This window comes from Lotus japonicus, chromosome 1 (genome assembly GCF_012489685.1).
Source record: "Lotus japonicus ecotype B-129 chromosome 1, LjGifu_v1.2".
In the NCBI taxonomy this organism is placed as follows: Eukaryota; Viridiplantae; Streptophyta; class Magnoliopsida; order Fabales; family Fabaceae; genus Lotus; species Lotus japonicus.
The window spans coordinates 90,133,250-90,149,196 of record NC_080041.1 but is presented as its reverse complement, the minus strand read 5'-3'; the positions used below and the strand labels follow the sequence as shown (position 1 = coordinate 90,149,196).

The following is a 15,947-nucleotide window of genomic DNA, read 5'->3' as shown; positions in this document are numbered from 1 at the left end:
GCCTTAACCATGACAAATATAATAAAATAGTTCGATAACACTTAATTTATAGAACATTACTAATATAGAAAAAACACTAAATAAAATCAATGAAGCAAAATCCTACTGAATGAAATAGTCACAAAGTAACAATACTTTTGAAAATTTATACGATCAAAATTCTACTATATATGAATCAAATACTTCTTTCTTTTGAAAAAAATTATACATTGGTTTTGAGTGAAAAAACAGAGGTTGAAAGGAATAACAAGTAGTTGCCCAAGAAATTCATACTTGTAAAGTTTTTCTGATAAAGAAAAAGTTGAGAGTAAGAGAGATGCAGATGCAATGTACTGTACTCACTGGTTCGTGAAAAACAAAGAAGGTAAACTTTTGGAGGAAAGAGTATATTGAGTGACTTTTGATATTGTGGCTTTTGCTATACTGATATTATTACTCACTGAGTGGTAGAACCTAGGAAGCGTAGATTAGGAAATAAAATAAAAGGTTAAGAAGTTACAACACTAGAATTAAATAATATACTCAAAATTCTGCAGGTGGGGTCATATGTAATGAACATTTATTTCTGAGGATGAATTCGGCCTAGTTAATCGGAGGCTTTATTATTTCTCAATGCAAAAACAATTGTCTAAAACTCTACACAATTAACCTCATATCAAAGAAATCAATAAGATCAATTACAAAGACCAAAGTCTATGAGAAAATATATCCATTCAAGAAACTTTCAGGTTAAAGTCCTTTTGCGGCATTATAATTTGCTGAGGCTTTCAATCCCAAATTTACAATTAGGTTATGGACAAATTAATGAAATAATGATCGGAAAGCAAAACCATCCACTGGATATTTTTGTTAGTTGTCATATAATGCTGCAGAGTCCAATTAAATATTCAAGAATGTGGATTATAATGACAATGACATTTTCAAGAATCAAAGATTTTCTGATATGATTGTGGATGATATTTGTTGTATGGTTGGGTGCTCTAGGTACGACCTCCACGTCAAGGCTTCCGAAAAAGGAGAGGTGGTCGGGAAGAGAAAGATGATACATTTGATTGTGCTAGAATGAGTTTTGATGCCAAATGTATTCTCACCAATATAGAGGATATACAAATTATATCCCGTTTTCTGACGTTTAAAAATGGACGATGTGACCATTAAATGCTACGTCAGCTTTCGGGTGAGGGGATTTGAGCCTAAAACATTTTTCTGACAAAACATACAATTTACGAAATCGATTCACTTAATGCCTATGGATTCAATTTACTAGTAGAATGATATTTACGGGTGAAACTTGAGGAATTGGACTCCTTTATTGAGAAAATATAGGCGATATGGTGAGTTGGTCCCTCCCTGATTAAAAACATGTGAATGATCATCTTAACTTCCTTAGGTTTGTGATCTTTCTGAAATTTCTCGTATTTTTTAACTGTAATATTGGTCTTCCCTTCTGTTTTTCTTCTATTACTTTTCGTAGCGGTTACTAACCGCTGCTCAACTCTAGCAACGCCTTGTTTAGCACCGTCAGCAGTAATGTTACCCTATATTTTAACCACTACCCAATGCCTTTTCTGTAGTAGTGATTTAACAACCACGTCATCCTTTTTTAACGGTAAAGTGACAAAGGTGCAAACAGTGCACATTTGTTAAACATCAAGGACAAAAACGTAGACAAAAAAAGAGTATGGTCGACTTTTGCACAAAACTCAAACATCAGGGACAAAAACTGCTTTTTAGCGTATCAATAATTGTTGATGTTTGAATGTTATATAGTTACATTACTTACATTATTTAATATATATCATATATATACAACACTTATATGGATTAATTTTTAATTTCTTCATACTATTGATTTTAAAACGACATATTCTATTTTAAAAATATGAATATTTTCATAGATAAAAGTATAAGAAATTAAATATATAATTATGATGGGAGTTACATGAAGAACAACTGTGAATGAAGGATGAGAAGAGTGTTGGAGTTGACACAACACCTGAAACATTGGCAGAGCGAAAAGATACTCCCTCCGGTCCTATTTATAAGCAACAACAAAAAAATTCACATAGTTTAAGAAATGTAGTTAAACTAGATAAAATGCATTAAATTTGTCTTAAATTAAAATGAACTTCTAAAATTACCCTTTGTTATTAGTGTTGGAAAGTGGAAAAGAGAGAGAATAATTAATGAGACACATTTTACAAGTTAGAATTAATAAGGACATCATTGGAAAAAATTAATTAATATAGCTCAAACTTTCATTTGGTTCTTATAAAAAGGACCAAGATTTTTCTTCTCTTTCATGCTTATAAATAGGACCGGAGGGAGTACTAAGTGAAAACGATGAAATGATAACATTGTAGTAAGTGCTTCAAGAAATTAAACATGCGCGTTGTATGGTTGCCTTAATAATAAATTATAAAATTTTCTACATTTTTATTTGATTTATAATAGCATAATTGTTTTTAAAAAGTTTAGTAATATAAACTTATATTAGGAATTAGACACTAAAAATTGAAATTTGGTAGAATTCAAACTGTATATAACTAAGAAGTACAGTATAACATAAAGTTGTTTTTTTAAAGAGAAACATAGATAGAAAAGCAATGGAAATGTAGAAATGATTAATAAGTAAATACGATGATGTGGTAAAGTTACTCGTAATAACATGACTTAAGTGGTAGTGCCAAAATTCGCGCTTTAAAAATTATGTGTTATAAATAGATAGATTGTTTGTGATAACGCTGTAAGTTAGAATGAAATATGAGGAATGAAAGCGATAGACACATTCTTCAATAAATACCTACATGTAAGTCGTGTATAGATATTTTGGGGCTTAATTAAAGTGAAAATCTTGAAGCAATTTTTTTAATAAGAATCTTAAAAAGACTTAATATATTACATGAATTATCAAATTTTATATTTATCTTCTAACTTCATGCTTTCTAAAAAATAATGAACAATAGAACCTTGAACGTCATGAATGAAACAATGAAAGATTTTGCAACACTTTGATATTAAGTATTTCATTTGATAATTCACTTCAGGGTAGAAGTAGTGAATCTTTTTTAGAGAAAAAACAATGAATAAAGAATAAATTTGTACAATATATAAATATATGTCATAAGAAAAACTAACGGTTATAAAATAAACACAAATTTTCTCTCAAATCTCGGTAGTATATAATATATGTGTACTAATTTATTTTTTAGGGGCTAAGACTATTGAGTCCCCTAAGGCCATTGCCTCAATTGTCTAAGGCCATACACATGTCCCAACTAGTCTAAATGACCATAAGGCTCAGTAGTATTTTAGTCAACTCAATAGATCTTACTATCAAACAAACACCAAAGTGGCGGTTAGGCAGACATCGACTTCGCCATGAACATTTGTTGGAACATGGCAAGTGAATCTTGACATATTAAATTTAAGTTTTTCTCCAAGATTCTTTCTTTAGTCTTTCACCGACTCAAGTGTCATTGTATTTTCTGGAGGCCGATGCTTCCCTCACCATGGCAACACAGCTTCACTGTGTTAGAGAAGACATTGCACCACCATCAAAGACTGAGAGATCCAATCAATCTCAATTTGGAAAGAAAAACATATATATGATATTCAATAGTACTGCCCTAGTTTTATTTATAAAAATTAAAAAATTAATTCACATAGTTTAAGAAATCTAGTTAAAAAGTAATTAAGTGCATTAGTTTTATTCTCAATTAATACTGAACTTCAAAATCGTCCTTAACTCACGTTTCTTAATTTATATTCGCCATTAATATCTACGAGAGTGAAAAGAAAAAGAAAATTTAATTAAATAGGTGTATTATTGTTAAAAAGTACTAATTATTGCATTATAAACTCCAAGTTGATTCTTATGAAAATGACCAAAGTACATCTCTCATTTACCTCTTATAAATAGGACCCAAGCAGTATATATATATTTTTAAAGTAGAAAATAAGAAGAAGAAAAAACTAAGATATTAGATATGAATCAAGGAATGACCATAATATTATTTATGAGAATCTAATCTATAATATTGTGGTACTTGGTGGGTGTTGCAATATGAGTATGATGACAGTGATGTTTTATGGCAGCAGCAGAAAATCCACAATCCCAATCCAACGCACGCGCCCTCACCCAAACAAGTGCAGCGTGATTCCAACGCGTGGAATGATCACGTTCTTCACTTCCCTACACCTCAGCACCACACAATCATTCCCCTCTCCATTATAAATACCCACAACGCGGTCCATCTTCATTTCATTCCTTCACTCTTTCTCTAACAGTCTTCCCTCCGTTACCTTCGCCTTCGTTCTTCGCGACTCCAAAAATCTCTCTCCTTCTTTCTCCGCCAAGCACTTGTTTCCTCTTCCATTCTCCCCGCAACAACCACCGATTTCGATTTCCTAATTTCTTCTCCTTCTTCTTCATTCAATTTCCTCTCCATTTCCTTCAAATTTTCATTCTAGGGTTTGCTTTTTGTACTATGAGGATGAGAGAGGACGTTACTTGTAGAAACGTTGATGGCGGTGGTGAGAAACTAGAAGATGAAGTAGTAGAGGAGTGTCCGCTGGTGAATGCTGGTTTTTCTTCGCCTAAGAGACTGGTTGTGGTTGGTTACGCTCTTACTTCCAAGAAGATTAAGAGCTTTTTACAGCCCAAGCTTGAAGGTTTAGCTAGGTAAACCACCAAATCGTTATCGATCGATTAAACATTCTCTTCTTTTTGTAAATAAAATAGAGGGAAAAAAAATAAAAATGGAATCGGTTATTTTCTCGTTCCAAAAGGTAGCTTTCGTTTCACATCGAAATTGGGCAAAAGAACAATAATAACAATGTTTGGTTGGTATTTTCTTCCGGCATCCATCGTTTTCATTTGGTTGGCTAGAAAGTTAAAGGAAAATATGCGATCTTCGGAGTATCAGTTAATAATTACAAGATATTTTTTGCCAAATTTTCTCGTTTTTATTAGGAATCTAGAAAAAACATGTGAATAATTCACTATCTATGGCAACTGAATTTTTCACTAATTGGAAATTCATCCTCAAGTTTTGGTTCAGTAGTACTAGCTTGGTTACTGATTATGGTTCATACAAATTTTGCTGCAGGAACAAGGGGATACTGTTTGTAGCTATTGACCATAATAGGCCTCTTTCAGACCAAGGTCCTTTTGATATAGTGTTGCATAAGGTTATAGTTTTCCCTGCCCTGAATTTTCTCATTCTTCTGGTATAAATGTTGTGCTCAACATTTGCAGTTTAATATCTCATGTTCAAATGATTGTTTGGTTCTGTTCAACTTTGACTTATTAGTCCATTTTGTTTATGGAAATTGCAGTTATCGGGGAAAGAGTGGCGCCAAGTTCTTGAGGTTGGTTCCTTTTTTTGAAGCAAATTTTTTTCATGCTGATCAAAAAATATAATAGTTGTGCTTGCTGCTAGTATTGTTTCCTTTGTGCATTTGATGCTAAATGGGGATAAATAAACCCTGGAAAAGCTAGTCTTCGACTAGCTTTTTTGACATCTGTCTGGCATAATTTGCAGAGTGATTGTCCATATCTCATTATGATCATGAGATTCATGAACTTGTAGTTAAGGTCGAGGCCTCAAGGTAAATCCGCGAGTGAACATGTTTCTACTTTCATCTAGCTGATGTTGTCAGGTTGTTATTTATATGGCAATTCTTTCCAAAAAGGTCTTTTTTTTTGTTTATTCTTTTAGGTAGATTTATTTCTCCTCGGTGTAATGATACCCTTTTGGTTGGCTAAGAGAGATACCTTATCCATTTCGTTCATATATTCCCATCCTCTATGCTACTGTGTTTGCCATACTTTAGGTGTTGCAATGTATAAGTACCCAAAATTGTATGGTAGTGTTCTTAAGGAAACACATGGATTTAAGTTCTTTGTATTGTTGCTTGAAAATGGGAAGTCTCACAGGAAATCAGACAGGTTAAAATAGGATTAGTGCATGATCCCTGAAATTCATGATTGACTTGTTTGTATGTCACTACATAATCGCTTAGTTCTTCTATTAACCCCAATTAATCAAAACACGTATTCTCTATGACTTGGAGTCTTGGACATTGTGTTCCAATGGTCATTGCAGTATTCCAAAGGAATATACATGTTGCATGTTTCTGATGACAGTTGTTCCATTGTTCAGGAGAGAATGTGAACTGAACTAAAGGTTCTTTATGATTGAGAACCAAACTATGTTTCCTCTTACCAAACTATGAATGTGAACTGAACTTAATATTTTGTGAATTCTTTGGAGAAAAAATAATGTTGTCATTGCACATGTTTGACCCGTTTATTCACAGCCTATTTTATGTAGTTATTTTTGTAATGTTTAGAGAACCAGGCGTCCTCTCTTTTTGGTTTAGTTATTAACTTCCTTTTGGCTATATTTTAGGATTATAGGCAATCACACCCAGAAGTCACTGTCTTGGATCCTCCAGATGCCATACTATGTTTGCGCAATCGTCAATACATGCTTCAAGCTGTTGCAGATATGGACCTTTCTGATTCCTATGGTAATTTGTTTTTATTCATCTTGATTTATGGCTGGGTTGAATTGCTATCATGTGGATCTGTATGTTCAATCACATGTAGTTGAGAGCTTATGAATTCTGCCATATTAAATATCCAATGCAGGTAAAGTTGGTGTTCCTCGGCAATTAGTTATCAAGAGAGATGCTTCTGCCATACCAGAGTTGGTCAACAGAGCTGGCTTAACTTTACCCCTTGGTATGTATACGCTGGTATTTCAACTATTTTTAGATGCTGCAGTTATGCGATTTCCCAGAGCATGGATGCTTGGACATTTACTGTTACGAGGGTTGTGTTTTTGAGGCAAAGTCGTTAGAACTTATGAAAATAGGCATGGTAATCCTATCTTTTTTGTGTCTGCTCAGACGACTTAGACTTAATTCTGAAATGCTTACTATGAACTTTCCTTGTGCGTAACTGCCAAATCATTTCAGTTGCAAAGCCACTGGTTGCTGATGGAAGTGCCAAGTCCCATGAACTATCCCTTTGTTATGAGCAATACTCCCTTCAAAAACTTGAACCTCCTCTTGTTCTTCAGGAGTTTGTCAATCATGGTAAGCAACTGTTGTTCATTTATCAATTTTTTACTCTTGAATGGCCAGAAGCACATCATCATCAGTGAATAACACATGCTGGTTCTTTTCGGCGCAGGTGGTGTTCTCTTTAAGGTTTATATAGTTGGTGATGCTATAAAGGTAGTCAGACGGTTTTCCTTACCTGATGTTAGCAAGTGGGAGCTCTCCAATGATGCTGGCATATATAATTTTCCAAGGGTTTCTTGTGCTGCAGCCTCTGCAGATGACGCAGATCTGGACCCCAATATAGCTGGTAAGTTATCATGTCTTCTGGACCACTTTCTCTTGACCTTCACTTTTTCAAACTTAAACAGGCCTTCAAATTCTTCCCCCAAAGCCCTAAAAAGAAGGGAAACAGAACCCTACTAAGAAATTAGTCAAGTTAATTCCTGAATGATTATTTTGGGCTGATATATTTTGTTTGTCATAATTCTCATACTCATTTTTGTGTCAATTTTTATTGAACCAAATGCTGATTGACAGTCTGTTTGATTTACAATTGATGATGTGTACAACCTAGTATATGGTTGATAGGTTGATAGGACTTGACAATCGGGGATCTGAACTCAAATAACTGATTAGGTTATTAATAGAAAGGGAATACACATATGGAGCAAACTATGTATGCTATTGCAGTCTTGAAACCTTTCATAGTTAAACTGTCTTTGCTGAACTCTTCTTATTTTCTTCATTTTTCTCCCTGCAGAGCTTCCTCCGAGACCCTTACTTGAGAAACTGGCCAAAGAACTTAGATGGCGATTGGTAACTTCCTTTTTCTTTTGGCCGTCAGCTTCATGTTATTGATTGATTGTACAAGGACGATAATTATGCTTTTGTCATTATTCTCATTTCTAGGGTCTTCGGCTATTCAACTTGGATATTATCCGTGAATATGGGACTAGAGATCGCTTCTATGTCATTGACATTAACTACTTCCCTGGTGAGTGAAGATCTTTCTTCGTTGATATCTCCATTTTAAGTTTACTGGTAATGGCCGCCTATGGATCAGGTCTATGTATGACATTCTTTTTCTTACACAAATGGTTATGCTGTTTTGAGAATATATGGGATTCTGAGTATGAAGAATTGCCTTTTAATTTTTTTATTGCTTTTGGAATTGTTGCAGGATACGGCAAAATGCCAGAATATGAACACATATTTACAGACTTCTTGTTGAGCCTGGGGCAGGGGAAGTATAAGAAAAAATCAGGCTAAAGTAGCTCTTTGTAGCCCCTGTGATTTAATTCCTGTCATAAAGTAAGCACTTCTCATTTGTTTTATGGCCGTATGCAGTACCTTAGCAATCATAAGTGTTATTAATAATTTCTGCATTACGTTATGTATTTGCCAGGAAAAACTTCAAAAGGCTTGTTCTTGTTTTGGGAACTTCGGCCAGTACAGAACAGAATGCTACATTGTGCTGGAACAAGTATTGTTGCATTAACCAGTATCAGTACAAGAAGGTCCGGAGCTAATCATGCAGTTCCGGCTGCCGGTAACTTGATCAACGAGTACGCGCAAGGCTGTTATTAGTGAAATATTGTCTACGCCCCGGGGTGGTGTTGACCATATGATCTTCATGTTTGATAAGTTGACGGATTTATAATGTACTGACCGTTCTTTCACTGTATATAGGTATAAGTTCTTGACAATAGGAATCTAGTGCAAATTTTCATCACCTTCTCGGTCATGAAATCTAATTAATGCTCTATATTTGGTTGTAATTACCTCAGCAGAATGCTGAACAATCCTACATCCCTTTGTCAAAGTCATTGCAATTGTGTGTAAACTGGATGGCTTGTGGATGAACAGTTCTTTTTTGCCCCATTCCCCTTCTTTATGTGTTGTCCGCAAAGAATGGTTCTCTGCTGTCTAAGAATTTATTCATGTTCGAGTCATCGACCCAACAAAATTTGTTCAAATGCATTAATAATAAAGATCTTATTATTTACTAGTATTATTCATAATTTTACAATATCATAAGTTATACTGTTTTTAAACATTCATAACTCAGTTTATTCTGAAGCCATTTAGTGTAACATAGGATTTGATGAAATTTTGTTTTCTATTCAGTCCTTTTTTTTTTGGGTCGAAGCTATTCAGTCCTTTAGAAAAGGAAAAATGGATAGACAGATGTAAAACCAATATAGTTTAAACTTTGGGTCCAGTCACAATCGTAAAATTAGTGTGTCAGCTATCGCCCTTAATTTTAAATATGTATGTATCATTGTATCCATCCTCACTTTCCAACCACATTTCATTTTCACTCTCAAATATTGTATTCAGACTCCCCCAAATTTTTGATACCTTCTTTTCTTTCTTTTTTTGATACATTGGAAAACTATCAAAAACTGATACCTTTTCTAATTAGTAAATTAGTCATTCTTAATTTTGTTTAGCTTTTAAAATTGTCACCCCCTACTCATTTTTCCTGGTTCCATGACTCCATCCCTGTTTAAGTGTTTAGGGTTATGGTTAAAGGTGCTCCATTAAAAATTAACCATTGGATATAATAGTATATAGTTAAAAGGTTATGATAAAAAATGATAAATTACAGAGATATCTCTTCCTTATGCATTAGGTACATGGTTGACACTGAACCCAAATGATGACACTACTGAGTCAAAAACATATATTGGTTTTGGGATGAGCTTCCAACTCCAACTCTTAGAACTACTCCCTACTTTCTTGCTCCATACTCGAAAGCCTATGCCATGAAAGGATGTGTTCTGGAGTCACCACAGTATAGAGGGCTCGTGGTGATCGAAATGAATGGCAATGCATGTATACATGTGTCACATAAAACATGGCCCATGCTAGAAACCCCCGTAATTCTTTAATGGTCACCCTCCCACGCCCATTATTATTGTTATGGGAAAGGGATAAGGCAAAAATCTAGGGCTTAGGTGAAAGATTATCTGAGTAGATTATTTGGAGATGATGAGCTAAGCTACAAAATAAGGTTGGTTTGCACTTTGCAATTCAACTTATTCTACATGTGTGAAGGGTGGCCTACCTATTTTAAATATGCATCTCTTTTTAACCTCACAGTATTTGAGGTGTTGTGAACATGAACTTAGCATCTTTGAATAAAATTCCTAATTCTTCATGATAATGCTAGCCACTACAAAGAGTGTCAAGTTGAAGACTTCACTCTCTGTTCATACAATTATTTTCTCATAAGGTCGACCATGGAAGGCCCCGAAATAAAATATCGTAGAAGAATACGAGAATCACCTAACTGATTGCACATTGGATAAATCATAAAGGCCAACATGGTGACACGGAAGTTAGATTTCGGAAGACGGTTTCTTCAACAAAGCTTGTGGTAGTGGGTTGTAAACCAAGCTTTCGCGAAGAAATGGTAGTGGCTTTTGTTCCGGTATGGAACCGCAGACTAAGGCTAACCAATATCGAGAGTAAGCGAGATAAACAAAGCGAATAAAATGTGTGAAAAATGATAGGGGTCCTGCCGCTTGGGCGGTCCTTCTTTATTTATAGTTGGGTTTTGATCCGGCTGGATCATGGGTTACCCGGCCCATTTAATACATGATTCGGTCAGCCTAAGTAATATACATATTGATCAGCCCATACCAGACCACAAGCCCTCAAGACACTAAGGCTTAGTATAAGGCGAAAGTGTCTTTGATAAGCCCTCAGCAATTTACACCACATAAAATGTCAATAAAGGCGTGTAAATTCAAATATTTATAAATCTTAACTAACACATAATGAATATCATCTTTGCACGCTGAACCAATCTTGTCACATCCACTCAGCTGTCACTTCACATGCCCTTACCGTGGCAGATTTCGAAATCATTATTACTTTACCTGCTTTAAGTTCATCAAGTAGATCTTCTGCATATTTTTGGGAACTTGATACTACAATACTATCATATATATTGAAATTCTACTCACACAATCATCAAAGCTGCAATAAATGTAATAAAGTGTTATAAATTTGAACGAAAAATTATACCTCCTCCTGAAACGCACCTAGTCTCGAAACGTCACGTCCTTAGACTATAATACCCCTCACCACTTCTCCCTTAACAAATCACATCCCTTCAAATTCAAAAAATTTCAGACCAGCGTATCCCTTTGGTCCAAACGTCAGAACTTTTGCCTCGAACACAGCCCACACGCGAAGACACGCATCCCTTTACTCACCATTCAATTCACCTCTTCATCTCCCCTCTCCCTTTCTATATAAGATCCGGAATTCTTACCCTTCTCTCACACTCTCATTTTCACTTTTCTTACCCTTATCATCCTCTCCGATCATCCACAACGGTAAGAATTTTTCTATTTTCTTCACCAAGTTTGCTTAACGTTCGACGACCCCACTGCATTCATCACCAAAATCCCAGAAATCACTCAAACTTCTCTCTTTCGCAGGTAAACCTCATCCTCTTCTCCTTTCTAATTTCTACATTTCTTTTTTGTTTTTTTAAAACTTTAGCCTCACATGAACAACTTACTCTACTAAACCCAGAAACTCAACACAATGTTTTACCTTTCTACCCAGAAAATCAAAGTTTGACATTTCCACCCAGAAATTCAAACTACTTTTTCTCTTCTTCTCACACTTTGAAACTCTTCCTTTCAGGAATCCTTTGAAAATGACTACCAAACGTACTCGTAAGGAAGCTTTTGCCTCCACCATTCCATCTCCTGCTGATTCTCTATGGGTTTCGAGTAAAATTAAAAAACAATTTTCAAAGATTTGCAACCCAAAAGCTGTCATCGACTTAGTCACTAAATATAATTTTAGGAAAGATGGCCTAGATGCCCACCTAGACATAATTCCCTGCGCCCCTGATGAACCATGTTGTTTCGGGAAAACAGATGGTCAAGGGCGAAACTTTACCTACTTATTCGAAAGCCTGTTCTCCGATCTAAAGTATGATTTGCCATTCTCTGACTTTACTTGCTCGGTTCTAACCCTTTTGAACGTTGCCCCCACTCAACTCCATGGTAATGCCTGGGCTTACTTAAAAGCTTTTGAAGTCCTGTGTCAAACCTTACACATCATACCTACCAGCAACAATTTTTTTTACTTCTTTGAAACATGCGGACGAAATGTAAAGGGCGAATATGTCTCACTCGCCACCGCTAGGGGTCTAGGATTGTTCACCCTGTACAAAAGCCATTACAAACACTTCAAAGGTAAATTTTTCAAACTTCGCGAATCTGATGCTTGCAAAGACATATTTTACTTTGCCGATGGAAGCCCAAAATTTCCTTTCTATTGGACGAACCAATACGAGAGCATCATCAAAATTCCCGATGATGCTCTTACCCCCGAGGAATTAGTAGACTGCAAATTTCTATCTGGCCTAGGCTTAAACCTTACAGATTTTATGGTTGCTCTCTCTAAAAATGCAGTTGAAAAATATGTTGGTAAGGCATTCTAACCTGTTTCGCCCCTTCCTTAAATTACATAAGAAGACTTTACCAAGTTCTAACTCTTGCTCACTCTTTTGCAGGAACAATGGCTCGCCTAACTGAAGAAGACATCCTTCGATTTCGCCGCGAACAACAGGCTGCTCGCGAAAAAAGGAACCCCGCGAAGTCGGTGGACGAACACGCCACCAGCCACTCAGGTACTGAATCAGGCCGCCCCTTAAAAAAGAAAAAAAAGAATGAAGATCCTACCTCTATCAAAAGCAAAGCCTCGAACCAAACCTCACTGGAGAAGTTTCATGGGCAAAGGCGAATCTGCGTTAGCGAACAAAGGCTGTGCATCAAGCACCCCACCCGTTTGCTGGAAAAACTTGCTGAAAGAGTTTGAGGAATTATCCTCGGATGATGTAACTTCAATTTGGGACTCCAAAATTGATTTCAACTCCCTGGTGGAAACAAATCTGGTGTTCGAGGCGGACCGTGATAAGATGAGGAAACTAGGTTTGAAGGAAGCTTGTCAGGCCATGATGACAAAGGGCTTGGAGATTGCTGCTATCTCCAAGATGATCGACCTTGAATCAGCCGGATTCGATGGTCTTGCTTCAGCCAAACTTGTTGAAGAGAAGGAAAAAGAAATTGGAAAAATGAAAGCTACACTCAAGTTGCTGGACAAGTCGAACAAGGCGAATGAAAAGAAAGCTGCGGATTTGGCTTTAGAGTTGGAAAAAATGAAGAAAACCTCTGATGAAAACAATGCTACCCTCAAACCTTGAATGAGGAAAATGAAAAAATCAAGGCTGACTGCGCTCAATTGACTACTGTGCATAATCAAATGCTCGAAGAAAATTCCCAGATGAAAACCGAAATCACTGACTTGAAAATTTCCGTTCTGGATCAGTTTGAAGCTGGATTTTCTAAAGCACTTACTCAAGTCACTTTCCTTAATCCTGACCTGGCGATCAACTTGACGGGAACAGACCCTTACGCCCGCATTGTTAATGGCAAATTGATCGGCCCGGATAACGCGGATGAGGAAAGAGTTGATGAAGAAGAAGAAAAAGAGGAAGAAGAAGCAGATAAAAATGAAGAGGATGGGAACGCCAACAACAACGAAGGCGAAGGAGAAAATCACTAGTTCCACCCCTGTTCAAGCATATGTTCTGCATGAATTATCCCTTAGTCTTTTTTTTTTTTATTTTCTAAGTTAGTTAAATCTGCCTATGTTTTATCTTTATGTCTGTAAGTGTTGAGCCATTAGCTCCACAGTTTATCCTAAGTATTTATGTAATGTTTATCAAGCACTATTAATATGATGTGTTTTCTATATATCAACTCTCAAATTGTATAATTCTAATGGTTCTGCCTCCTGTCTAAATTATTTCTACACTTAATAAATTTCTGTTCCTATTCCTATTCTATGAGGACATCACATCTTAACTTAACATAGAAACCATTAAGTAATTCCTTCAATCTCAATAACAAGATTCATCCAATAACAACTAGATCAATCAGACAAATCAATATAATTAATAATACTGCGCTTTACCAACCTTTCAATCAGTAAGTTCAAAGTATAACTTAACATGAATAACTTTTACTAACCTTTCACCAAATTTGATCCGCCTTCGTCGTTTAGTCGAGTACATTATTCCCACATTTTGCAGTACATAATGAAATATGCTTAAATGAATCTCGTCAAATGTTGTGAAGTTTAAACTTAATCAACTACTTTGGAATCATAAGGCCTTTGTGTACATAACTTAGTCAAATTTTTCATTTTTGACATAGTTACTCATGGAAATCAAAGTCAACATATTTGATTTCATTAGTATGCTCGCGTGGAGACTTGTGCTTAGTTTGGACAAGCTTAAATCCAATTTAAGACTGTGCTTATGAATTTGTGGCCGAATGCTCTTGTTTTATGAGACTTACTTTTTTCTCAATTGTTTGACGTCGCCCAATTGATAGACCTTAGTTGATAAGTTTCCGCTATGGGTAAAAGAAATAAGTAAAATGATAAGCCCTTGATCATTTTAAAAAGGTTATGCCTCGTTAAAAACTCTCCCGCCTGGGGTAGAGAAAAGAGTGCATACCTGTTATTCATTAATAATTGATGCCTCGTTAAAAACTCTCCCGCCTGGGGTAGAGAAAAGAGTGCATCGAATTTAGTCTTACACAACAAACATAGTCTTAAACAATACAACCAGCAAACATAGACTTCAACACACACAAATTGAAACAACGAAACATAGTCTTGGACGAACATACACTGAAACAAACTGTACAACACAAAACAGACTGAACGAACCACCCTGCACTTCAACTGTAATAGTAACGGAGATGCTGTGCGTTCCAAGCCCTTGGGACCCTTCGCCCAGATAACTCCTCCAAATGATACGCCCCTTGACCAAGCTCTCGCAGAATCCTGTAAGGTCCTTCCCAATTAGGTGATAACTTCGAATCATCAAACCCCTTCGCCTTCCTACGCAGAATCAAATCACCAACTTTCATTTGCCTCGGAACCACTCTAGAATTGTATCGCCTTTCCGACCTCTGTTTTACCATTGCCTGCCTCAAACGAACTTCTGCTTGCGTTTCCTCTGCTAAATTGAGATCAACCAATCTATTCATGTCGTTCTGCTCTTCACTATAAGTCGCCACCCTGAAAGTTACATCCTGCAATTCTGCTGGTATCATTGCATCTACCCCGTAAGTCAACTTAAAAGGTGATTCGCCAGTAGTCGATTGAGGAGTTGTATTGTACGCCCAAATGACTGTGATCAACTCTTCAGCCCATAATCCTTTAGCTTCGCCTAGACGCTTTCTAATTCCATTGAGAATAACCTTATTCGCTGACTCCACTTGTCCATTTGTCTGAGGGTGCTCAACTGAGGCGAAACGCATCTCAATTCTCATTCCTGCACAAAAATCCTTTACACTCCTGCTTGTAAACTGTGTCCTATTGTCTGAGACGATAGTTGCTGGAACGCCAAATCTGCAAACCAACTTTCTCCAATAAAACTTTTTGACTTTTTCTGCCGTTATTTTCGCCATTGATTCCGCCTCAATCCACTTAGTAAAATAGTCTACCGCAACCAAAATAAACCTGATCTGAGAACCTGCCGGAGTGAACGGTCCCAGAATATCTACTCCCCACATTGCAAATGGCCACGATGAACTTATTGAGCTAAGAGTCTAAGGCGGCGCCTTATGTAAATCTGCATAAATTTGACACTTACCACACTTCTTCACATACTCCATACAATCCCCTCGTAAAGTTGGCCAATAGAACCCTGCTCTGAGCACTTTCGCCGCCAAAGATCTTCCCCCAACATGACTTGCGCACACACCTTCGTGAACCTCAAACATGATTCTTTCCGCCTCATCCTTGGAAACACATCTCAATAAAGG

The 15,947-nt window shown here is 36.3% G+C and overlaps 1 protein-coding gene across 1 annotated transcript; it reads left to right on the top strand.

Moving 5' to 3' along the window:
• The first annotated feature begins 4,256 nt into the window (after window positions 1-4,256).
• LOC130727655 (inositol-tetrakisphosphate 1-kinase 3) lies at window positions 4,257-8,955 on the top strand. Its single transcript, XM_057578850.1, has 11 exons — window positions 4,257-4,684; window positions 5,112-5,193; window positions 5,341-5,373; window positions 6,417-6,537; window positions 6,659-6,751; window positions 6,988-7,107; window positions 7,205-7,381; window positions 7,835-7,890; window positions 7,984-8,068; window positions 8,255-8,385; window positions 8,480-8,955. The coding sequence occupies exons 1-10, from the start codon at window positions 4,491-4,493 to the stop codon at window positions 8,341-8,343; spliced, it is 1,050 nt and encodes a 349-aa protein (XP_057434833.1). The 5' UTR covers window positions 4,257-4,490; the 3' UTR covers window positions 8,344-8,385; window positions 8,480-8,955.
• The last annotated feature ends 6,992 nt before the right edge of the window (window positions 8,956-15,947 follow it).